Source organism: Drosophila bipectinata, chromosome XR (genome assembly GCF_030179905.1).
Source record: "Drosophila bipectinata strain 14024-0381.07 chromosome XR, DbipHiC1v2, whole genome shotgun sequence".
NCBI classification, from domain to species: Eukaryota; Metazoa; Arthropoda; class Insecta; order Diptera; family Drosophilidae; genus Drosophila; species Drosophila bipectinata.
This window is the reverse complement of record NC_091735.1, coordinates 7,962,521-7,987,906: the sequence shown is the minus strand read 5'-3', so window position 1 is coordinate 7,987,906 and position 25,386 is coordinate 7,962,521. Positions and strand designations below refer to the sequence as shown.

The window sequence follows — 25,386 nt, the reverse complement described above, 5'->3', positions numbered from 1 at the left end:
TTGATATATATATTTGTATATAATATTTTATTTTGGAGTTGTTCCGAAACAAAAACACATTTTACAGAAGGGAAATATGTATATTTTTTTTCTCTTTCTTTTTCTTAATGCTCATTGGCATTTATATAATTTTATTCTCTGTGTTTCTTACCTCTTGGGGGGAAACAACAGAGAACTTCGATCTTAAACTGGGCTCTTTTTTACCCAGATCGCAGCCTTATTTTTAAGCTACCCTAGGCTGAGAATTTTTATTTTTTGCAGCCACTTATAGGTGCCAGTTGTTAAACCAGTGTCTCTTACCACAGGGGGAAAAACGTCAGGGCGTCTCGAATGGACCAAATGTTTAGAGGAGCCTCAATAATAAGGTCCTACTCCAATGAGATCCTTTTGGAAACTGATTTTATTTTTTACAATTCTTATGTCATCAAATGTCAATCTTAAAAGGGAGATTATATAATTCGAAGGTTAGTAAGATAACACCACTCGGTTTAGACACGCCATCGTAAGATTTTGTAAATTTGTACACTCGGATGACATTTTGTCCTTTTAGTTCGTCAATGATTTCTTTTTCAGTAACGTCGCTGAGATAGGGGGCACAAACCGTTCTTTTAACAAATCTGAGAGCTTTGTGGAGTTTAAGTTTTATTTTGCAAATACCGGTAAGTTCGGTAGTGGTAATACATTGTTCGGCATCGGTTTGGGTTTTAACAAGCACGAGTAAATTTCCGTCCTTGAGATTCGAAATTGACACAATATTTTTGGTTGTTAATTTTAAGGCACTGTGAACGGCAAAGCACGAAAATTGGGAAAATTTTTTTAGAAACAATCGTTATTAGACTGAAGTTGGGGTTTTCCACTGGAGTTGTATAAATGGAGGAGGTCCGGAAAAGACATATCCAGTTTTTGCGGTTGTCCTCTTTTTTTTGAAGGGAGGCTAATGGCAAGCGGCGTAAACCGATTGTCGCCCAGGTTGGGAGGCCCGGGGCCATGTTGGGGTTGATAAATTATTATTTAAAAAGATTTTTAAGAATTATCTGCTTAGAAAAATTTCGCAGCAAAAAATTTGCTGCCAAGAAGAATGGGAGATAAGATAAGAAGTTGATCAAAAGGCGCTGGTTGAAGATAAGAGACGTCTGCTCGCAACGAGAGATAGTCAAAGACTGTGATCAAGAATATATATACTTTATAGGGTCGGAGATGTCTCCTTCACTATGTTACGCACTGTTGACCAAAATTATACATAATACCCTCTCCAAAGGTCTAATAAGAAAGGATGACTGTATTCGAGTTCCCCGACTATATTATACTCGGTACTCATCTATTCCACCCACTACTACCTCCTACGCCCATACCACTGATTTAGTAAGGTAGCAGACTAAAAAGTCTATAGCTCTTTTAGAAAGCATCCGATTAGGTTGATTTGTAGATTAGCCATTGGAACAGTTTGGCATCAAAACATTTTCTATAAACATTAACGAACTGGCGCTGGGCGGGAGTGGGCGTGGCAAAATTTTGACCGAACGAGTTCAATTTCCAAATCGGATAGCTCTATCTCTCATAGTCATCGGGATCCACGCGTTGAAAATGTTAGACCGCTTATATGGGAAATTAAGGATCCACGCGTCTTCATCGCTGCCCTTTTTGATTGAGGCATCTTCAAATCGGCCGAACAGTCTTGCCAACTCATCTAGGTGATAAACTTTTCCACTGGAAAGCCAACTTATTTCCAACTTATTGACTTTAACCTTTGCAACAATACTCTTTCTCGAAGAGTGTCCATTGCGGATACCCCTGACCTACAGACTCAGACCACATCCCTCTTATTATCAGACAATCCCTGCCTGGCTTTCCTCCCCCCCGAAATTAGTTACACATGAAAAGAAGTTCCGGACCCTGAGGGTAAGATGCAGAAGACTAAGATGAAGACTACTCCTTAACAAAATAAGCAAAGCAGCAAAGGAATCATCATCAACCTTAGCTACATCTTACAATACCAACAGGCCAGATGGGCTCTACAAAAATCATATGAAAGGTAAAAAAATAGAAGGAACTACCCGTATGGTGGCCACGTCGAAGCCAATCGCTGCAGGAGTTTCCCAAGGAAGCCATCCTATACACTGTTTTCACTCACAATGCTCCTCAAGAGCCACACAGAGATCATTGTGTGTTGCCACCCATGCAGATGATGAGGCCATTTTGGTGAGGAAAAATGATGTTTATTAGGCAACGGATACCCTGCAGAGGTTCTTGAAAAAGTTAGAGAATTTGTATAAGGCCTTGCCCCGAACTATTCCTCCACGGAGAGTTAATTCCACAAGCGGTCGAGCACAAATACCTGGGCATTACCTTTGAAAGGCGCTTTACTTTGGCGCCCCACACCAAACATGTTGTTGCCAGTTTGGAAGACAAGTTGCGACGCCTTTATTAGTTAAAGCTAGTTAAAGTTTATAGAAAATTGACCCTCTTTAAAAAAGTTATAATTTATAAAATTATTCTGGCCCCGATATGGAAATATCGGCTGGCAATATACGGTGTATTTGAAAAAAACCCACTTAAACAAGGTTTGAGTGTTTCAGAACAAAGAGCTTGGCGTCCTTTTAATGAGTGACACTATGAAAGAACTCACAACTGCTCATGACAGAAGACTTCATCCCACGCAAACCCATAAGCTCGTTCACTTCGCTTATTCCCCACAAGGCGGCGCCTTAAGCGGTGGACTTTCCTGCAGCTGCAGAACAGCCGAGTGTAGCCGAGTTTCCCGACTATATTATACTCGGTACTTATCTCTTTCACACACAATTTAACTAAAGTTTAAATTTTAAATATAAGAAACATTTATAAATCTTCTAAAAGGCATTCGATTAAGTTGATTTGTGGGTGTTTATTAGCCATTAGAATAGTTTGGCATCAATCATTTTGTATAAATATTAACGAACTGGCGCTACAACGAAATTTATGTTTTCGGGGTTAGAGTGGCGTGGCAAATTTTTGAAACCAACTTTAACTGCGTGGGGATTCTAAATGCCTTCGTGCTAAATCCTATAGCTCTAACGACTCGGCTAGCATCAACAGCCGATCACCTCGAGCCAACAGCTCTATAAGGTCGGGGATGATTTCGTCTCTATGTTACATTTATTCACACGACCATACTATACCCGTGTACTCTACGAGTGCAGAGTAGTTCAGGATCAATCAAAATTTATTTCATGTTAAATTCAAAATCTCCGTCGGTGGTCAAGCTCCATGTTTAAGGGTCACCAAAAACCCTGCATTTCACTAGAACGAGTGTTTTGTGATATTCTTTGGTATAGCTGCCGGTCTAGAGGGGAACATAATCAGGAAGCGCATTGGATACTGCGTAAAGAAAAATAACTGACAATAGGAAACATAGTCAGAGTCAGCCGGATTTTCTGAAAGAGGTAATTATCGCCTTGAGTTAATTATCGCTACCCTCTGACATTGTAATGTCCTGAACTCATGAAAACTAAGAATCCAGATCAGATCGTCTACCCCTAGTATCATTAGCGTATTGATTATCGAACTTGGCAGATGTTGTTGAACGCACCTTCTTCCTTCATTCCTTGTTACTAAGTGCCTTTTCGACGACCGTAGTGATCTCGTGGATCCGCCCTTCCTATACGCATGCTGTGATCCCAACATATCATCTGGGTTAATGGAAAGTTTTATGTATGCGCCAGCTTATATTAAATTTGTTTAAGTAATATAGTAATAAGGATTAGAAGTAGCAGTAAGTACAGGGGTCTATTAATATGACGGGGAATTGATGAATGGCCTGTGAAGACGAACCCCTGACCCGTAAAGATTGAGTAAAGACTGACTTCAGTAAAGCGTGATCGCTGCGCGAAAGAATGCAGTCGCACACACAACACCCCTTAACACCCAGACGGATCGTTGAACTGCGGAGCGGCGACGATCACGGACCGATCTGCGTGGCGGTCCTCCACTTCCGATTGGCTCAGGCGAGCTCGGTGGTCCTGCTGGAGTTCTGGATCCGCCAGCTACCACTTCAGCTGGGGTTAGAGGGGAACAGAAAGTTGGTGATGATGTCTCCTCTAGTGTTGGATGCTGCGAAGGACTGCGTAATAGCAGCTGATCCAGATGCTACCAGGACTGGTCGGTCGTCCTCAAGACACACCGAATACAAAATCGATCCCGTTCACTTCGTGAAGTGTGTCGTGTTTGAGCCTCGCAAATCTTACCATATGATATTTCGCCTGAACTTAATTTGTCAAAGAATGTCTGGAGCTCTTTATTAAACAGTAACTTCGCTGGCGAATGCTTTGTGACGGGATGTAGCGTAGTATGTTGGTTAAACAAGAAACGAGCTAAAGCTATATTGATATCAGACACGATTTTATCCGGAATGACATGGGTTGCAAACAGTTGCCAAAGGAAGGTGATTGCAGACGCCGCCGATGTCGATTTTACGGGGAAAACTTCAAGCCACTTCGTAAAAGAGTCGACGACCAACAAAAACGTGTTCCCTCGGAACGGTCCGGCAAAATCAATGTGCAGGCGGGAACATGGTTTCTTGGCAGACTACCAGTGATGTACGTCCGACCGTGGGGGGAATTTCTCGTATGCACGCTAAACATTGACTCATCGCCTTTTTGATATCTGCATCCAGACCGGGACACCAGAAGTAACTGCTGGTCGGCTGAAGCTCCAGGTACCTCTGTAATAATCGAGCGCCGACAATGTGAGCAGTCTTTAATGGTTTGGGGAGGAATATGCGCCACCGGTAAAACACCCCTTGTTTTCATCGATCAAGGGTTCAAAATCAATCAGGAAGTGTACCACCGGGACATTTTGGAAACTGTTGTTCTTCCTTGGGCCCATCAGCCCTTCGGTGATACGGAGTGGACGTTTTAACAGGATTCAGGGCCAGCTCATAGAGGCAAATCGACTCAGGACTGGTGCAAAGCCAATTTTCCGGACTTTATCACATCCAGTGAATGGCCACCTTACTCGATCTTAATCCGATGCACTACAGTGTGTGGTCTATTTTGGAGTCCAGGGCATGTGCTAAACGCCACATAAGTTTCAGATCAGTTTCAGAAACGCCACATCACGCCAGAAACGTTTAGGGCTCTGCGTCGCAGCCCAAGGAAGCCACTTCGAAACCGGCCGAATATATGTTAACACAATACTTACACAATTTTTAAATTGTTGTGTTGTGTATCTGCATTTTTTCTCAAATACAGTTCCTTAAAAAGTTATGATCAAAAATGTTTGTCCGGGTTATTTATTGTCACCCTGTATTGAGAATGTACTGTTGAAGTTTTAAATAAAAATATCAAATGATGACAGAGATACAGCCCATAATCGAGAGCGCGCCAACACCGAATAGTATGAGTTACTCGGTAGCGTTAAAACTTTTTGTAAATTTTTTTTTTTAGTTCGCCATTTTCTTGTTTATTGATAAAAATATTTCATTCTAGTACGGGACAGAGCCATTAGTTTACAAAACAATAATCTATTCTAATTTTTTGTTTCGGATGACTCTAGCAGTCGAAATCACCTGCGCCAGGGACCTACCACTATTTTTATATGCCTTATGTCGAGAGCGTCAACTTTTAATTCAAGAAATTCGATGGAAGGAACTGACATTTGTCCTTGCGCAGACGTAATCCTGCCTGGTCTATTCGGGCTAGAACTTCTTTTAATCTATTCGCAAGTTCTTCTTCTGATTTACCCGTTATTACAATATCGTCAAAATACGGGAGGACGCCCAATATGTTCTGCAGTATTTTTTCAATGCAGCTTTGGAATATTCCTAGTGCTGCTGAAATTTTGAATTGTAGTCTTGTGCTCCTTAAATGCTCCTCTGTGAGTAGCAATTGTTTGCATCAAAGAAGACTTTTCGTCTACTACCAATTGTTGATACGCCTGGGCCAAATCTATTCTTGCGAAAATTGAGCCTCCTTCTATCGAAGCTAATAGCGTGTTAATTGCGAATTTGATGGCAATGCGGCTGTACCGCTTTATTAGGCGTAGATTTATAATCTCCACAAATGCGAATGGAACCATCCTTCCTGACTATGGGAACCGTCGGAGTGGCCCACTCAGAGTACTCTACAGGCTCAAGTATTCCTTGACCAAAAAGACGGTCCAACTCTCCTGGTCTACCTCAACTCACCTAACTCTAGCTCACTTACCAAGTTCTGATGAAAACAAATGGTCGAATTTCCTTAGAATTTCCGCGACAACATTGACGCACTGCACGCCATGAATGCCTTCTAAGCGGATTCCGAGGGGTTCAAACCAGTTGCATCCTAGAACGTCCGGTGCCGGACGTGACGACCAATGGGAGATTACTGATACGGCGACTGACGTGTCGGTGATTCCCTTGACCGGAATGGGGTTACGTTGATAGTCGCTTAGCTTTATGTGGCACTTGATGAGATCGGGATTACTGTTTGGCCAGATGTACCGATACGAAGATTCCTTCATGATGGTGACGGGCGATCCGGAATCAACATCGAACTGGCATGAGCGACCGTTGATGACCACGGCCACGGATTTCTTGGGGCCCTATTGTTACGGATGTTACTGGGCGTAACTATAGGGCCCCAGGAGATGAAGATTTTGTTGACCCAGCTTGACTGTTACTGTGGCATACCCGACGTATGTGGCCAGCTTGACTACAGGAATGACAAGTGACGTTGCGGAACGGACACTTCTTGCCAACCCCGAAGACTCGAAGACTCGAAGCCCCGGACATTGTCGCCTTGAATCGATTACGAGTCGCAGCGGCTGCTTCACTAGTGACGGCTCGTTCCATGGCCTGCTGCACCGTCAATTCGGTGTTGGCTAGCAGGCTTCGCTGGAGATCTCGTCGCGCAAGCTACACACAAATTGGTCCCGCAACATGCGATCTAACATTTGTCCGAAATTTCACCCTACCGCCAAACTTCTTAATGCGGCCATGTAGTTACCGACGGACTCGTCGGGGTGTTGATCACGCTTGTGGAAATGGTAGAATGCAGCAATCTCCGATTGGTGGGGTGCCAAGTGACTGGTTAATATATCATACACGTCAGTTAATTGCAAATCACTAACTTGCCTGGGTGATGCTAACGGCACTAGTTACTTATAAAGGGGTGCGCCCGCTAGTGCAAGAAACTCTGCCTTCTTCCGGTTCTCGTCCACGACGCCATTTGCTAAAAGGTAGAGCTCGAAGCGATCTCGTTACGCCTTCCATTTCCCAGGAGTTAGCAAGTCGAAAAGTTCCAGAGTTCGAACTCCCGCCATTATTGGGCTTTAACTAATTTTTCAGGTATCCAAATCAACTTTATAATGCAAATTTGCTAAAAATAGATTCATTAAATACATTTAGTTCACAATAAAAAACACTATAAAAGCCGAGCACTGAGCGAAAAAAACGTAATTTTTTATTTCATTATACCCTTGCAGAGGGTATTATAATTTTGTCCAAAAGTGTGAAACGCAGTGAAGGAGACATCTCCGACCCTACAAAGTATATATATTCATGACCAGGATCACCTCCTGAGTTGATATGAGCATGTCCGTCTTTCCGTCGGTCCGTCTGTCCCTCTGTCTGTCTGTCTGTCTGTCTGTTTCTACGCGAACTAGTCTCTCAGTTTTAAAGCTATCGTCTTGAAACTTTGCACACTCCGGCCGACTATATCCTAGCTGCCATATAACTGATTGATCGGAAATGGTATAGCTTTAGTGTTTTTAAAGTTAGAGAGTTCAAATTTCACATGAGAGCTTGGCAAATGTGATGAACATGAGAGAACTTTTGGCAAAATAATACGACATGCCAAATTTCATAAGGATCTGCCGGATCGGATCGGGATAAGGATATCCTATAGCTGCCATATAACTGAACGATCGGAAATAACCCAACTTTCGTGTTTTTGAAGATAGAAATCTTAAACTTCGTACAAATACTACTTGTATACTTTTGGTCAGATAATCAGACCTACGCAATTTCATAAGGATCGGCCGACTATATCCTATAGCTGCCATATAACTGAACGATCGGAATTGACCCAACTTTTGTGTTTTTGAATATAGAAAGTTGGAACTTCGTACAAATTCGATTTTTGGTCAGTTAATTCGACCTACCAAATTTTATAACGACCGGCTGATTATATCTTATAGCTTCCATATAACTGAACGATCGGAAATGGTTTTTGGTAGAAATACCAACTTTGGTATTTTTAAAGATAGAAGCTTGGAACTTGTTTTAAATTTTGTATTATAATAAATTGGGTTATATTATCATATTCTCATAAGGATCGGCCAACTATATCCGATGTTTGTCGATATATATCCGGTTTTAACTGCAAGGGTATATCAACTTCGGCTCCGCCCGAAGTTAGCTTTCCTTTTTTGTTTTTCGTTAATTTAAAAGTTTGAATGTGCCCTAAATCGCATATTTTATTTAAAAGAAACCTTGCTAGGAACAGTTTTTAAACAAATGAAATATATTGAACAAGAAAGAAAAGCTAAATTCAGACGGAGCCAAAGTTGATATACCATTGCAGTTAAAACCGGATATACATATATGGGAAAAATCGGATGTACATAGTTGGCCGATCATTATGAGAATATCATAATATAACCAATTTAATACAATAAAAAATCTAAAAAAAACCAAACTTCTATCTTCAATAATACAAAATATTTTACAAGGTATTTTTACTAAACACTAAATACCATTTCCGATCGTTCAGTTATATAGCAGTCGGCCAATCGAATTTCCACGAAAGTTGCGTCATTTCCGATCGTTCAGTTATAATGCAGATATACATAGGAATAGTCGGCCGATCCTATAGTCGGCTATAACACTTATGCTAAATCCGAACTCTCTAACTCTAAAAAAACCAAAGTTATAGTGTCGGGTCAAGCAGCAGCACGGCGTTTAATGTTTATGTTTAAATAATGTTTAAATAATGTTTATGTAATGTTTAGTGTAATTATAAGTGTAATTTTTATTTATTAGGCTTAAGTTTGTACAACGGCTTTGTTGATCGCAAGCCGACTCTTTCTCGGCCGCTCGACTCAACCAGCTTTCTATAGAGAGTTTTAGCTCGCAGTGTCTAGGTCGGGCCGCCCTCTCCATTATTCGAGAGCTTTAGCTTCGCAGTGACCAGTCGGGCCGCCCTCTCTGTATTTACTTGAGTCCCTGCATGCAAATTAACTAGAAGTTTAATCTATTTTAATATTATAAACAATTATTTCTGCACTTCCCACGAGCTCTTACACATTTATCCCCACACTCGCACCTACAACACAAACGGCAAGCCAAGCTTGAGTCAATCATAAACATAAACAAACTCCCCCTATTCGGTCGGCACCAGCAAAACAATATTAGACTAAACATCCGCTGGAATCATGCCACCGCGATTCCCCTTTTTGGCATTCCAATTGCTAGCCAAATTTTCCATGCTGATCGCAGCAAAATCATTCGGGTTCTAACTTCGGAATTATCTTCGGAATTAACTTCGGGAAAGTTCTTAGGGAAGCTTGGAAAGCTTCAATCCCGAGACGACAAGGAAGACAATTAACTCAAGCTTGGTCAGTCGTAAATTAGCCTTAAGTTTATCTGTACGACAATTGCAAAAGTACTTTAAATAAAAATATATATTTTTATAAAACTTCGGTACAGTATTTATAATTGGCGCCCAACGTGGGGCCCGCGTCTTAAAAAAAAAAAAAAAATATCGATATTATAAAAGATATTCGCGAGTGCCCTAAAAATTAAATCATAGGCCTGAATTTACAAAAGGCTTCTATGTAAAAAATTTAAAAAATCGTACCAGTGAAAGAAAAAAATATATATAAGAAAGTGCAAAAATAAGGCAATCCATTAATTGAAAAATACAAGTTTCAAGAATCAAATAAAAAGTAAGACTCAGTGACTCAGAGAAAATCAGATAAGAAAAGGAATAAAAATTCAACAAAATAAACCGGAAAATAAAACGGTTACAAAAAACAAAATCAATTCGATACAAACATTTTAATAACAAAGTTTTATTCACTTTATTAAAAAATACAAAATAATATCAATAAAACATTTCGCAAAATCATTTTGATATCAGTAAAAAATCCTGATATAAAAATAAAAATAAATATATAAATATAAAAATCCAGACTCAGTGACTCAGAGAAAATCAGATAAGAAAAAGAATAAAAATTCAACAAAATAAACCGGAAAATAAAACGGTTACAAAAAACAAAATCAATTCGATACAAACATTTTAATAATAAAGTTTATTACTTTATTAAAAAATACAAAATAATATCAATAAAACATTTCGCAAAATCATTTTGATATCAGTAAAAAAATCCTGATATAAAAAAAAATGTATTGACAGTAATAACAGTAAAAAAAACCAACTTAAACGAACGCAAACGCACAAAAATTTAAGTAAAACAAAAAAAAAAAGGAAGTCCTACAAGACAAGGAAGGAAGGAAGACTAAACGGACCATTTGAGGAACCTCATAGGATAAAACTATCGACTCTTCTTCAGGATTTTAAAGTACACCGTGAGGATAGATTTACCAATATAATTTATATATATTATATATTTAGATAATGAACAATTTTTTTTCTTTTTTCAAAACCTATATGCGGATATATATATTCGTATTAGTAAATAAATATTATGTCAAAATTTTTCCTATTTGAATAAGAACTTAAAAAAATAAAAAATAAAATAACTGTGAAACCAATCTTCAAAAATAAGAAAGGTCGTTCCGCAAAAACGCAAGTAAATAATCCTGGACGAACTAATAAATGCTTTACTAAACTTCAAAATGACAGATACAAACGGTCCGTCTACTAGCCACAGTGCTAACATCAACAAACAAGCCCCCGAACAAACGCTAACAACAGACTTAATTGTCCGACTAATTGCCAGTAACGTATCACCGTTACAAGACGAAATTAAAAACTTACGAGCCCTTCTAGACTCAAGATCCAACTTAGTGACAGAATACGAAATAGAACCGATCGACGACAACATTCCATACGACGAAACATTAGAAGTCGTCAAATCCATGCCCACATTCTCTGGAAATTTAGAAAATTATGTAGCCTGGCGGGAAGCCGCCGAAACAGTGATGGGACTTTATGTCCGCAAAAGCCGACGCTACTTTGTAGCCTTAACTATTTTAAGAAACAAAATAACAGGCAAAGCAAATGATGCTTTAACAAATCATGGAACTGTTCTAAACTTTGACGCAATTTTGGCCAGGCTAGATTTCGTTTTTAGCGATAAGAGGCCAATTCACATTATCGAACAAGAATTAAGTGTCCTGACACAAAACAAATTCTCAGTTATGGACTTTTATAATTTGGTTAATAAAAAGTTAGCCTTATTAATAAATAAAACCATAATGAATTATGGGAAAGATAATCCCATAACTACAGAAACAAATCTCAGACACAGACAAAATGCCTTAATAGTATTTATAACTGGCCTGAACGGCCCAATTTCCGGTATGCTCTTTTCCCTCAGTCCTCCAGACTTGCCAAACGCTTTAGCCAGAGTGCAAGAAATGGAAAGTAACCAGATGAGGGCACAGTTCGCTTATCGTTTCAGCGCACCTCATCAGCATCATTTTAACGACAACTTACGAACTCCCAATGATTCCAATTATAAATTTGATGGTTATAATCAAGGCAATCAATTGCGCCTGAATAAAAACAATGATAGCCACCAGAATTTTAATAGACAAAATTCCAATTACCACAACCCCAACCATTTTCATAACAATGCTTCTCAAAACAAAACTAATACTTTCCAAAATAATAGCAATCAATACGCAAATAACTATCAAAACAATAATGCTCGGTTTTATTCCAATAATTATCCAAATAATAATGTTTGGACACAAGGGAATAATACTTTTCAAAACAAGAGCGAACCAATGGAACTGGACACCAGCATCCAAACCCTAAATAAAAACCAGTATAATCAAGCAGCACCTAATGGTGTGCAATACCAAAACAGAAATAGTTTCCAAAATAATTCCTTTAATCAGGAAAGGAAACCTTTTCAACAACCAGAGCAGGCAGCCAAACGCACTCAAATTGATGAGCTCAACCGAAAAACAAACAAGTGCGCATAAACAATATTGAAGAAGACCATTTTTTAGGAGAACAGTAGGCCTTCCACACATTTTTCGATTTGATAAAAAAATAAACAAAAAATTTAATATTTTAATAGATACAGGAGCCACAGCTTGCTACATAAAAAAAGGTATTTACAAAAATGGAATAGAATTGCCAATTTATAAAAGAGTCTCGACAGTTAACGGGTACTCAGTAATTAAAATATACCATTTCATAACAATTTTTGACACAAAACACATTTTTTATGAAATAGACGGATTGAAGGCAGATTTATTAGTAGGGTACAATTTACTAAAAAAAATAGGAGCGGTCATTGACATGAGCAATGACACATTAAAATTTAAAGGAAAAATTGAAAAATTAAATTATGAGGAAAAATTTAATCTATTAGAAATGAAAAAGGAAATAACACTACTTCCTCTAAAAAAATTTATATTAGATAAATACTTAAATTCCACAAGTGTTCTAATGAAAAACACAGTCGAAACAGAAAGTTTGGGGTACATAAACCCCGAACACGCCGTCGATGTTCATACCGACACAAATAGCTTGGAACACTTCGATTCCAAAAGCACTGTCAGCAACAATTCTGACAATTATGAATCAAATAGTTTGGGACATTCAGATCCCGAGCATTTCGTCGAAGCCAAATCCGACATAAATGAAATAAACAATTTGGCATACGAAAATAAAGACAGCGTAGTTAAAAAAAGCGCCGACATCAAAACATTTGAAAACGCTGAAACCGAAATAGCAAACTACACAGAAAAAATTATAAATACTATTAAAAAGGTACATTCTGATATAAACACGAATCTACCATTTCGAACCGATGTCCGCTGTGAAATAGACACAGTTAATGATAGACCCATTTACTCAAGGCAATATCCTTACTCTCAAGCACTAAACGAGTTTGTCAACCAAGAAATAAGTCGCATGATCGAAGATCAAATTATTAGACCCAGCAAAAGTCCGTACAATTCACCAGTCATCATAGTATCAAAAAAAGGTACTAACGAGGACGGCACCCCCAAACACAGACTTTGCATTGATTTTAGAAAATTGAACCTCAGCACCATTCCAGACAGATAACAATGGAAAATTCGAATTCATAAGAATGCCATTTGGGCTAACAAACGCGCCTCGCATCTTCCAGAGAGCAATGGACGATATACTTAGGGAACATGTGGGGAAATTTTGCCATGTTTACATGGACGACATAAATATTTTTCCACTCTCTAAAACAACATTTTAATGATCTTAACTCAGTTATTAACATTCTACATAAAGCAAACATGAAAATTTCATTAGAAAAATCAAAATTTTTTAAATTAGAAACCTCATTTCTTGGATATGTTGTAGCACAAAATATTATTAAAACCGATCCTGAAAAAATAGAAAGCATTTCCAAATATCCAATTCCTAAAAATATCAGAGAGCTACGTAGTTTCCTAGGTCTTACTGGATACTATAGGAAATTCGTAAAAAATTATGCAACCATTGCCAAGCCATTAAATAGATTTTTAGAAGGCTCCAATGGAAAAATTTCTAAACGAATGTCTAAAAATGTCTCAATTACTCTTGATGAACCTGCTATTCAAGCCTTTAACGAACTCAAAGAACACTTAATTTGCCAGATCGAATTAGTCCAACCAGACTATTCGAAACAATTTACATTAACGACCGACGCCTCAAATTTAGCTATAGGAGCAGTACTGTCTCAAGACGGAAATCCAATCACTTTTATATCTAAAACATTGAATAAAACTGAAAGAAGTTACGCGACTAACAAAAAAGAACTTTTGGCAATAGTATGGGCATTAAAAAACCTAAGAAATTACTTATACGGAGTATCAGGACTAGAAATTCATACGGATCATCAACCACTCTCGTACGCCATTTCAGATAAAAACCCAAATGTAGAATTAAAAAGTTGGTTTAATTACATAGAAAGCTTCAGCCCAAAAATTCTTTATAAGCCTGGTACTACCAATGTAGTAGCAGACGCATTGTCCCGAATCGAAATAAATAATATTTCCGAAGAAGATGCAGATATTACCGACACTCAGCACTCAGCCGAAAGTAGCTTCGATAACATTTTAAGTGAAACAAAAAAGCCCCTTAACCAATTTAAACAACAACTTTTAATAGCAAAAGGAAACTTTACAATACATGAACAAATAAATGTATTCAAAAATAGACGCCATATCATCGAATACGACCAACCAGAAAATTTAGTTACAATTCTAAAAGAATATCTGCAACCCAATATTAGCACAGGAATTCACTGCACCCCTGAAGTATTATACGAAATACAAATTCCATTAAAAAACAATTTTTTAAATAAATTTCTATATACAAAAATTTTTGTTCAAGATATAATTAATAATGATGATAAAGCAATAATAATAGAAGAAACCCAGAAAATTATAAACAAATCTCCAGACTGTATTATTGGCCAAATTTATACAAAAAATTAAAAGAATATATCACAAATTGCGAAATTTGCAACACAAATAAATATAACAGAAATCCAATACAACTTCCTATTGGAGAAACTCCCATTCCCAAATCAGAAGGGCAGCATTTACAAATTGACATTTACTACGCACAAAGTCTTACCTTCTTAACTTGCATTGATTCCAACTTCAAATACCTAGTGGTAAAAGAAATCACTAACAAAAAGAACATTGACTCCAAAGTATATGAAATTTTACAAACATTCCCATTAGTAAAAACAATTATGACTGACAACGAGCCGAGTTTCACATCGGCACAATTTAAATCATTCCTAAAACGTTCAGGTATATCCATTCATTATTCAGACCCTAGACATAGCCTTTCGAACGGACAAGTCGAAAGAGTCCATTCAACCTTAACTGAAATAGCTCGCTGTATTAAAGACGAATACCGCCTCTTAGATTACTCTGAAATTATTATAAGAGCTGCAAAAAATTATAACATGACAATCCACTCAGTAACAAATCAAAAACCCTATGATATCCTATTTAACAAAATAGATCACAGCGATATACCGCTACAATTACAGATAACACAATCTAAAACATTAGATTATCATAACAAAAATAAATTAGAAAAAAATTATCATGTAGGAGAAGTAGTTTACGAAAAAATACACGGAGAAAGAAACAAATTAGGTCCCAGATTTAAAAAACAAGTCGTTCAGGAAAATTTACCCAATAAAGTAATAATTAATAATAGAAAGAGAGTTATCCATAAAGATAATATTAAATAATCTATACTTTACAGACGATGGAAATCGCATTCGTACTCACCATTCTAATCACCATTTGTCACTCGGAAATTATTGACTACACAAACAATGAATACTTATTGCTAAAAGACGAAAAAGATGTAATGACGTACAATTCATTTGAGGACCTATTCCACATTACGAACCTTAGTTTTTATAGAGAAATAATTAGAGTTGAAGATAACATTACTAATAGCAGCAAAAACTCAGACTTAGAATGGGATATTTCACAAAACCTAAACATTATCAAAATCCTTATGTCCCAACTATTACCATCCAGAAATAAAAGAGGTATTAATGAATTGGGCACAGCATGGAAATGGCTATCAGGTACACCAGACCATGACGACTTAACAAGAATCGAAAACAAAATTAACGAACTGACAGAAAACAATAACAAACAATTTACAATAAATTCATGCATATTTCAAGAAGTACAGCTTATGACAAAAATTCTTAACACAATCGTTGTTAAAAAAGAATCAAAAGTAAGACAACACCGACTACAATTAATCACACTTGATATTCAAAATTTAATCGATACAATCACTTTAGCAAAAGCAAACATTTTAAACACAAAAATATTAAATGAATAAGACATTAAAGAAATATTTAGACACGAAAATAAACCAGTTGTACTAACAGATCTGTTAGACATCTCCACTTTTAAAATAATAAAAAACCAAGACCTACTTATAATATATATAAGATATCCAATTATAAATAACATCTGTAGCTTATATACATCAAGGGCAATTGCCCAAATAAACGAAAAATTAATAATAGACGATAAGACAGCACACTGTAATGGAATATTTTATAAAATAACAAACGTTAAAGAAGAAATATTCAATAATTATTGTAAACTCTCAAACGAGAGCTCTTGTTTCACAAATCTCTTAAATGGAAAAAAAGCAAACTGTTAAAAAATACGAGAAAAAAATAAACAATTGGAAAACTTAGATGATGGCGCTATTCTCATCACTGGAGAAAATACTGTAAACGAAATCAAATTAAAGGGCGCATTTCTGATTTTATTTAATGAAAGCATAATTATTAATAATATAAATTACATCAACGAAAAACAGAAAATGTTAGATTACATATCCCAATACAAATACAATAATTATATAATAACGGATTACATATTTTCTAATGATTCCGAATTAAGTATAGATAATATAAACATTATTAGCCCATTTGTAAAATTAGGAAAAACAAAAATATCCCTGGAATTAATATTGTTAATTTTTATACTTACCCTTTTAATCATATATAAATCACGCAAAATCATACCCAAAATAATAAAACAAATTCAAATAAAATGTACCAAAACCCAAAAAGAAATAGAAATTCCAAAAGCTGAAATCACAACTGAAACTGTAACAGAAAACGAAACTGAAAGAAATATTGAAATAACATTTACAGAACTTAATAATAGAATATCCTCCCTCACCGCACAAATGTAATGAATCGGGACGATTCATCTTAGGAGGGGGAGAATTAACTAGAAGTTTAATCTATATTAATATTATAAACAATTATTTCTGCACTTCCCACGAGCAGTGAGTTCCCACGAGCTCTTACACATTTATCCCCACACTCGCACCTACAACACAAACGGCAAGCCAAGCTTGAGTCAATCATAAACATAAACAAACTCCCCCTATTCGGTCGGCACCAGCAAAACAATATTAGACTAAACATCCGCTGGAATCATGCCACCGCGATTCCCCTTTTTGGCATTCCAATTGCTAGCCAAATTTTCCATGCTGATCGCAGCAAAATCATTCGGGTTCTAACTTCGGAATTATCTTCGGAATTAACTTCGGGAAAGTTCTTAGGGAAGCTTGGAAAGCTTCAATCCCGAGACGACAAGGAAGACAATTAACTCAAGCTTGGTCAGTCGTAAATTAGCCTTAAGTTTATCTGTACGACAATTGCAAAAGTACTTTAAATAAAAATATATATTTTTATAAAACTTCGGTACAGTATTTATAATTTGCACCATAGCTGGTCTATCTGCGGATCATCCGGCTTGATCTGCATGCAGAAATAAACATTTATAACGTTCAATTTAAATACAAAATCGTCTTTTATTTACGGCATTGAAAACGCTCAATGACCAAACATATAGCATTTCCGATCAATCAGTTATATGGCAGCTATAGGATATAGTCGGCCGATCCCGGCCGACTTATATACTGCGTGCAAAGGAAAGACGGGTGTGTGCAAAGTTTCAAGTCGATAACTTTAAAACTGAGAGACTAGTTCGCGTAGAAACAGACAGACGGAAAGACTGACATTCTTATATCAACACAGGAGGTGATCCTGATCAGGAATATATGTACTTTATAGGGCCGGAGATGTCTCCTTTACGGCGTTGCTCATTTTAGGACAAAATTATAATATCCTCTGCAAGGGTATAAAAAGTCCCAAGCTATCTTCAAAAGAAAAAGTTCTATCTTCAAAAATACCTAAGTTGGTATTTCTTTCAAATACAATTTCCGATCGTTCAGTTATATGGTAGCTAGAAGATGTAGTCGGCCCATCGTTATAAAATTTAGTAGGTCAGATTACCTGACCAAAGATATAATCTCTACTAAGTTCCAGCTTTTTAGCTTCAAAAACAAGAAAGTTGGTTCATTCCGGATCGTTCAGTTATATGGCAGCTATAGGATATAGTCGGCCGATTTTTATAAAATTTGGTGCGTCGTCGCATTATTTTGCCAAATATCTCTCATGTAAAATCTGAACTCTCTAACTCTAAAAACACCAAAGTTATACCATTTCCGATCAATCTGTTATATGGCAGCTATATGATATAGTTGTCCGATCTGGCTGATTTTAACATATTATTTTAGGATAAATATAACTCAACTAGAAGTATTTATGTCCGCTCTACCTATACAAGCCGGACCACTGTACAAATTATCAATAATTTCTATCGCTATTCAAAAAATTATATAAAGTGCTAAACGCCACACACGCTTGGCAGCCAACGGCACAGAGATAAAACTTTTGACACCACACGTTTGACACTGGAAGCAGGACTACGTCGTCCATATACTTTGTAAATGATGCTACCAATTCTCTAATTTAGTCGCTGCAGTTATTAGCGTCTCAGTTAAAAAAGAGCCTAAGTTAGTCGCTGCAACCATTGACATTAGAGCGGATCAATTTTTATAGAGCAAAACAAAAAAACGTTGAAAGCGTGGTTACCTATTAACCTATTCAAATGTATTAAATGGATTCAAAGAGTCTTTCGAGGAAAGAGGGGTTTTAAATGAAATCTTGGGCCATACAGATAAGGTTAAAGCAAAGATTATACAATACATAGATCAGGGACATCAGGGCCCAAAACGGTCAACTTGTTTCGTTGAGCTTGTTGGTGAGAGGGTGTGTGTATCTTTACATGTATGTGTCAAAAAAAAATGTGTGCCTTTGTATGTATGTGTCACTGTTTATAATGCGCCGATGTAGTAGTAGAACTTTTGATCGATACCGCTCGAGTCAGGGTGGTAGCGTAATGCATAGAGTAGCTGCTCTAGTCACTAATAAAATTAAAAACAAGATAATTATTTTTTACAACGTTAAAAAGTAGAATTCTCTCTTGCCATCTCATCATTTTGCCATCTGTGCCATCTTGTCATCAACAGCCGAGTCGATAAATCCATGTCCGTCCCTTCGTCCGTGCGTATGAACGCGCGGATCGCAGAGACTATAAAAGATAGAGCTATAGGATTAAGCATGAAGACTTATACAATACCCATCCAGTTCAAGTCTCAAAATTCAAAATTTTTGCCACGCTCCCTCCCGCCCACACAAAATTGCGAATTTCTATAGTGCCGGTACTGGAGGGTTATTTCATGCCCTTTTGATGCCAAACTATTTCTATAGTTAATATATATCTGAAAATAAAATTTCAAATTTCAAATCAAATTGGCCGATTTTTAGAGGAGATATTCCCATATACTTGTATATACCTTTTACCATACAAACGGGCTAACATTTTAAACGCGTGGATCTCGAAGACTATAAGAAATAGAACTATCAGATTTGGAACTAAGGATCGTATGATATTCGACAAAATTTTGCCACGACCACTCTCCCACCTATAACAGAAATCTGGTTGTAGAGTCAGTTCGTTAATATTTTTGGAAAATTTTTTGATGCCAAACAGTTCCAATGGCTAATCTACACCTACAAATAAAAAAACAGCCAAATCGGATAATTTAAAAGTGGAATTATAGACTTATACTGAATCGACAGTATGATCGTAGGGGGGCTGAAGTTTTTGTGTCCAAGTGCAAAAGTATGCAAAAAAATTTTTTGCTGAGAATCCATGCCTTTAAAGTTTTAACTATAAAGGTTAGTTTAATTTTAGGTGGAGGAGATGAGTACCGGGTATAGTAGGGACTCGACTATAGCCGTCCTTTCTTGTTTTAAAGATAAAAGCTTGGGTCTTTTTTAAATTTTGTATACTATGAAATTGGTTTTATAATGAAATTCTTCTAAATTTATCATTTTATAAATTTTGCATTTTTCGACTAGGATTGTTAACAATCTACAATCTAGGTAAAAATCATGTCTATCAGTTGTAATAGAAACTTGGAAGTTTTAATAGATAGTAATTATAGAAACCATACTTTATATCTATTTAACAGCTTTGCATCTGACAAATTTTTAAGCTTAGGCTCCGCTTGAAGTTCTTTTTGAGTTTTATTGGTGTTGAAATTTGAATCACAATCACGATGCATAATTTTAAAATCCCTTTTTTTTTACTTTCAGGTGGGCATTCACATCGCAGAAGATGATGATGACGTAGCAGATGGAGATGATGATGACTATGATGATCTAGAAGAAGAGGGGATATTGGTTGTTGGTGATGAATTGGATAGCATCCTCGAGGGGGGTGAGCATCATAACACACAAATAGGACCCAAAAACAAAATTGCTGAGACCAAAAAGCGATCCACACTTGCTTTAACAAGCCACACTCACACCAAAGAGGTGCGCAGCGCAGACATTTTTTCTCTGACCACTTACGAAAAAGATGAGACACTTGCTCAGGTAGCAGCTAGCAAACGAAAGAGAAAAAGTCAAAATCCTGTGCGTTGCCCGGTTCAGAACTTTCCCGACAGCTCCCTGGACTATGACGTTGCTGCTGATCTTTCTCTTAAAAAAAAGTGTCTACCAGTAAAGCGAAAAGAAATCATTGTACCAGACAAAGAACCTGAAGTCCTTGGCGAGTCCACAAAGGCGATTCCATCACCGCCGCTCACGCCCTATGGCGACCCCAAGACCGTGGTTAATATTAAGACCGAGTTGCCCGAGGAGTCGGAACTAAGCCAAGAAAATCATTACCAACAAAAAACAGACATTAAGATGGAGTCATCAGAGGATATTGGGTTTGATTCAGCTGAAAGTAAATATGCAGATTTTCTCGTTAAGCCGAAATTTATTGGCGATAATAAGTCTGAAATAAAAGATTATCCCTCTAAAAGCGAAAACAAGAACAGAGCGATCGAAGAAAAGCTTGAGGCGAAGAGTGAAGTCAATGCATCTAATCATCATGAAACTGAACTAGAGCTTGAATCGGAGCCAGATGTGCCCATTGACCGAGAAAACCCTCTAAGGTGCATGGCCTGTGGTGAAATTTTTAAAAACCATTTTCACTTAAAAACTCACCACCAAAGTGTGCATCTAAAGCTCCATCATAAGTGCAACATTGACGGCTGTAATGCCGCGTTTTCTTCAAAACGTAGCCGAGACAGACACAGTTCAAACATCAATCTTCACCGCAAGCTTCTTTCCACTAGTGATGGTAACAGCACGCTTACTGTAGTGCAGGATCCGCTACTGGAACTAATGAGTCTCAATCTTAATAACAATATGACCGCTGTTGGTAGCACTTCTTCGTCCTTAACTACGGGCGTAGATGGCGTTAGTGCCGGTCCGGGAATCGGAAGCATACAAGCAGAAATCTTGGCACGTATTTGTGCCAGGGCGCACGGGGCACTAAACGTTCCGCTTGGCTTTGAGGCTTTGCAGCATCGCTTTGCTTTTGGTCATAGACATAGGCATCCATTAGGAATCAATCAAGGGGGCAGCCCAATTCTTTTTCCTAGTCTACATCGGTTTCCACGATTTCCTCAGCTTACACCAAACATACTCGCTGCAAGAGCAGCATCAGGAGGCGGTGGGCTTGGACTTTACTCACGAAGAACTTCGTCCGACTCAAACTCGCAGCACTCCACCACTCCGCCAGACTCAAAAAGTTCGCCGCAGCCATACTCATTACCGTTGGCAGCAACAAACTCTCGATCCGGCTCAGGATCTGACTCACCGGACATTACGCTTGTAAATAGTGCATCATTAAATGTGGGAGGGGATTCTATTGCAGTAGAAGAAGTGGGTCAAGGGCGAAGCTCTGATTATATATCATGACCTTGTACCTCGTTTTATACTGAGGCTTTGGCGTTTTATTACTAGGGGCCAATGCCTTGAACACACATGTCATTTACAAATATTGAAAATATAGACTAAAAATTCATTCACTATCAGGATAGTTTTAGGAGTACGGCATTGCTCATTTAAACTCGAGGAAATAAGGAAGCTTAAGCTTTCATCCTCCGTTACCCGTACGAAAATTTTTCACTAAGATTAATAATGAAAAATATTAAGAGTAAAGTAAAATTTTTTTTTTATATAGAAATAAACTACATTTGAGATTCTTTTTTTAAACAAGTATTTAAAAAAATTTTATTCAAGACTTGACTGTTAAAATTATAAAATAAAAAAATGCCTCAATTGTTTTAAATAATTTATTTATTTAACTTAATAAATTTGCAGTAATACTTGTTTAAAAAAATTTTATACTCACAGTGGGTATGCAACGCGGAAAGAAAATAAACTTCTTAAAACAACTTCAACAATTTTGAGTGATATTTAATTGTAAAGTCATTTCAAACCTTCTATGAAACACCGGTACTATTTTTTTATTGAATTTTTGTTTCTCATAAAACTTTAAGTAATTGCAAAGAAGAAATACAACAAAAAATCTCTAATTATGGTATTGTAATTCTCCGATCTAATTTTTAAGATCTAGTTTCATCATTTTTTCTTGTTTAAAACTGATGTATAAGTAATAAAATACTGGTTAGTTAGTTTTAAAAATTCTTAAAATTATAATATATGTTTGCAATAAAATAACTGAATTTTTCAAAATTTACTGTTTTATCCGTATGCTATGCGTTTTTATTTAGAAGTTCTGGTGGAAATCATTTGTTTTGATGGGAAAAATTTATTATACTAAATATACGCTATGTTCATTTTGAACTAATAAAATAACAATTTTATGCTATAATTATGGCCTAACTATAGTCCGTGCGAGGAGGGAATTTCGTGAGTTTTACCCCCCGGGGCCACCATATAATAAGAAATATTTTTGAAAATAACGTTTTACGGTTTTATTGCACACAAAGACTACCGTAAATGTACCTACATATTTTTATACCCTTGACGAGGGTATTATAAGTTTGTCCAAAAAAGTGCAACGCAGTGAAGGAGACATCTCCGACCCTATAAAGTATATATATTCTTGATATTCATATATTCTGTCTGTCCGTCTGTCAGTCTGTTTCTTCGCGAACTAGTCTCTAAGTTTTAAAGCTATACTATATATCCAATGTTTGCGATCCGGTTTCAACTACAAGGGTATATCAATTTCGGCTCCGCCCAGAGATAGACTTCCTTTCTTGTTCTATTTATGACAGGGTTGTTCTCATTATATCTTTATTTTACAAAAAAAAGCCACTTAGTCAGATAACGACATTCAGTGGCAACCTCTACCATGATATTAACACTACCTGTAATCTTTTAAATATCCAAGCAAGCTGTTAGAGACTTCAGATTTCGTAAGAATGCTATTTTTGGCAAAATAATATGACATTCCAACTTTTATAAGGATCGGCCGACAAAATCCTATAGCTGCCATACAACTGAAGCATCGGAATCGGCGATATATATTTTTATATATATATAAAAAAAAAAGAATTTGTCGCGAAAAACTAGGACATTTTCTGTTAGTTTTATAATTAATTGTAAGTTACACACAAAAAAATTAAATAGGAAATTTAATCTTCAAGGTATGTAAAATATTATCACTAAATTTTTAGTACATATGTATGTTATATTGTCCAATCGTACAATGTGTTGTTGGTAAGTTTTTAGGCCGCTGTTAATGTATCTGTGTTTCTGTGGAGCGTAACTTGTCTAGGCCAGTCGAGGTCGATGAAACATCAATGTCTTAAATAAAAAACAAAATGAAGTACTTTTGGTTCATTTTAAGTTGTAATAAAGTTTAAAAAAAAGTATTATTTCCAACATAAACAAAATTATCCATTTAAAAATTATTTACCTTGAAAATAAAAACAAAACTAAACAAGAAAGGAAAGCTAACTTTGGGCGGAGCCGAAGTTGATACACCCTTGCAGTTAAAACCGGATATATATCGCAAAAATCAAATATAGTTGGCCGATCCTTATGATTAAATTATAATAAAACCAATTAATTACAATAAAAAATCTAACAAGAAAGGAAAGCTAACTTCGGGCGTAGCATCGGATATAGTTGGCCGATCCTTATGGGAAAAGGAATATATAATCCAATTTATTACAATATAAAATCTAAAAAAAAGTCCCAAACTTCTATTTTCAAAAATACGAAAGTTGATATTTCTACCCAATACCATTTCCGATCGTTCAGTTATATGGCAGCTATAGGATATAGTCGGCCGATCCCAATAAAATTTGGTAGGTCGAATTAACTGACCAAAAATATAATCTGTACCAAGTTCCAACTTTCTATCTTCAAAAACACGAAAGTTGGGTCATTTCCGATCGTTCAGTTATATGGCAGCAATGAGATATAGTCGGCCGATCCTTACGAAATTTGGCATGTCGTATTATTTTGTATATTTATTTCAAAAAAGGCTCTCACCTAAAATTTTAACTCTCTAACTTTAAAAACACCAAAGTTATACCATTTCCGATCAATCAGTTATATGGCAGCTATAGGATATAGTCGGCCGATTCAGGCCGTTCCAACTTATATACTGCATGCAAAGGAAAGAAGGATGTGTGCAAATTTTCAAGATGATAGCTTTAAAACTGAGAGACTAGTTTGCGTAGAAACAGACAGACGGACAGACGGGCATGCTCATATCAACTCAGGAGGTGATCCTGATCAAGAATATATATACTTTATAGGGTCGGAGATGTCTCCTTCACTGCGTTGCACACTTTTGACCAAAATTATAATACCCTCTGCAAGGGTATAAAAATAAGTCCCAAGCTTCTATCTTCAAAAATACCAAAGTTGGTATTTCTAACAAAAACCGTTTCCGATCGTTCAGTTATATGGCAGTTATAAGATATTGTCAGCCGATCGTTAAAAAATTTGGTAGGGCGGATTAACTGACCAAAAATATAATCTGTACCCAGTTCCTATTTTCTATCTTCAAAAACACGAAAGTTGTGTCATTTCCGATCGTTCAGTTATATGGCAGCTATAGGATATAGTCGGCCGATCCTTATGAAATTGAGTAGGTCAGATTATCTAACCAAAATATAATCTGTACTAAGTTCCAGCTTTCGATCTTCAAAAACACGAAAGTTGGGTCATTTCCGATCAATCAGTTATATGGCAGCTATAGTCGGCCGATCCTTATGAAATTTGGCATGTCGTAATGTTTTGCCTTTCGAAAAATAGCTTTCATGTTAAATTTGAACTCTCTAACTCTAAAAACATCAAAGTTATACCATTATATGGCAGCTATAGGATATAGTCGGCCGATCCGTGCCGTTTTGACTTATATACTGCGTGCAAAGGAAAGAGGGGTGGGTGCAAAGATTCATGTCGATAGCTTTAAAACTGAGAGACTAGTTTGCGTAGAAACAGAGAGACGGACAGACA

At 36.7% G+C, this 25,386-nt stretch overlaps 1 protein-coding gene across 12 annotated transcripts in view; it reads left to right on the top strand.

The window, feature by feature from the left end:
• Positions 1–22,606, top strand: part of disco-r (disco-related basonuclin zinc finger protein) — a 187,077-nt gene extending 164,471 nt beyond the window's left edge. For 11 of the 12 annotated variants that reach the window (XM_043211319.2, XM_043211318.2, XM_070282992.1 and 8 more), the window contains one exon: positions 20,200–22,606. In XM_043211319.2, the coding sequence (XP_043067254.1) occupies positions 20,200–21,858 (1,659 nt within the window). In that variant the 3' untranslated portion in view covers positions 21,859–22,606. The remainder of the gene's footprint in view (positions 1–20,199) is intronic. The other variant, XR_011444242.1, reaches the window with a different exon arrangement.
• Positions 22,607–25,386: the final 2,780 nt, after the last annotated feature.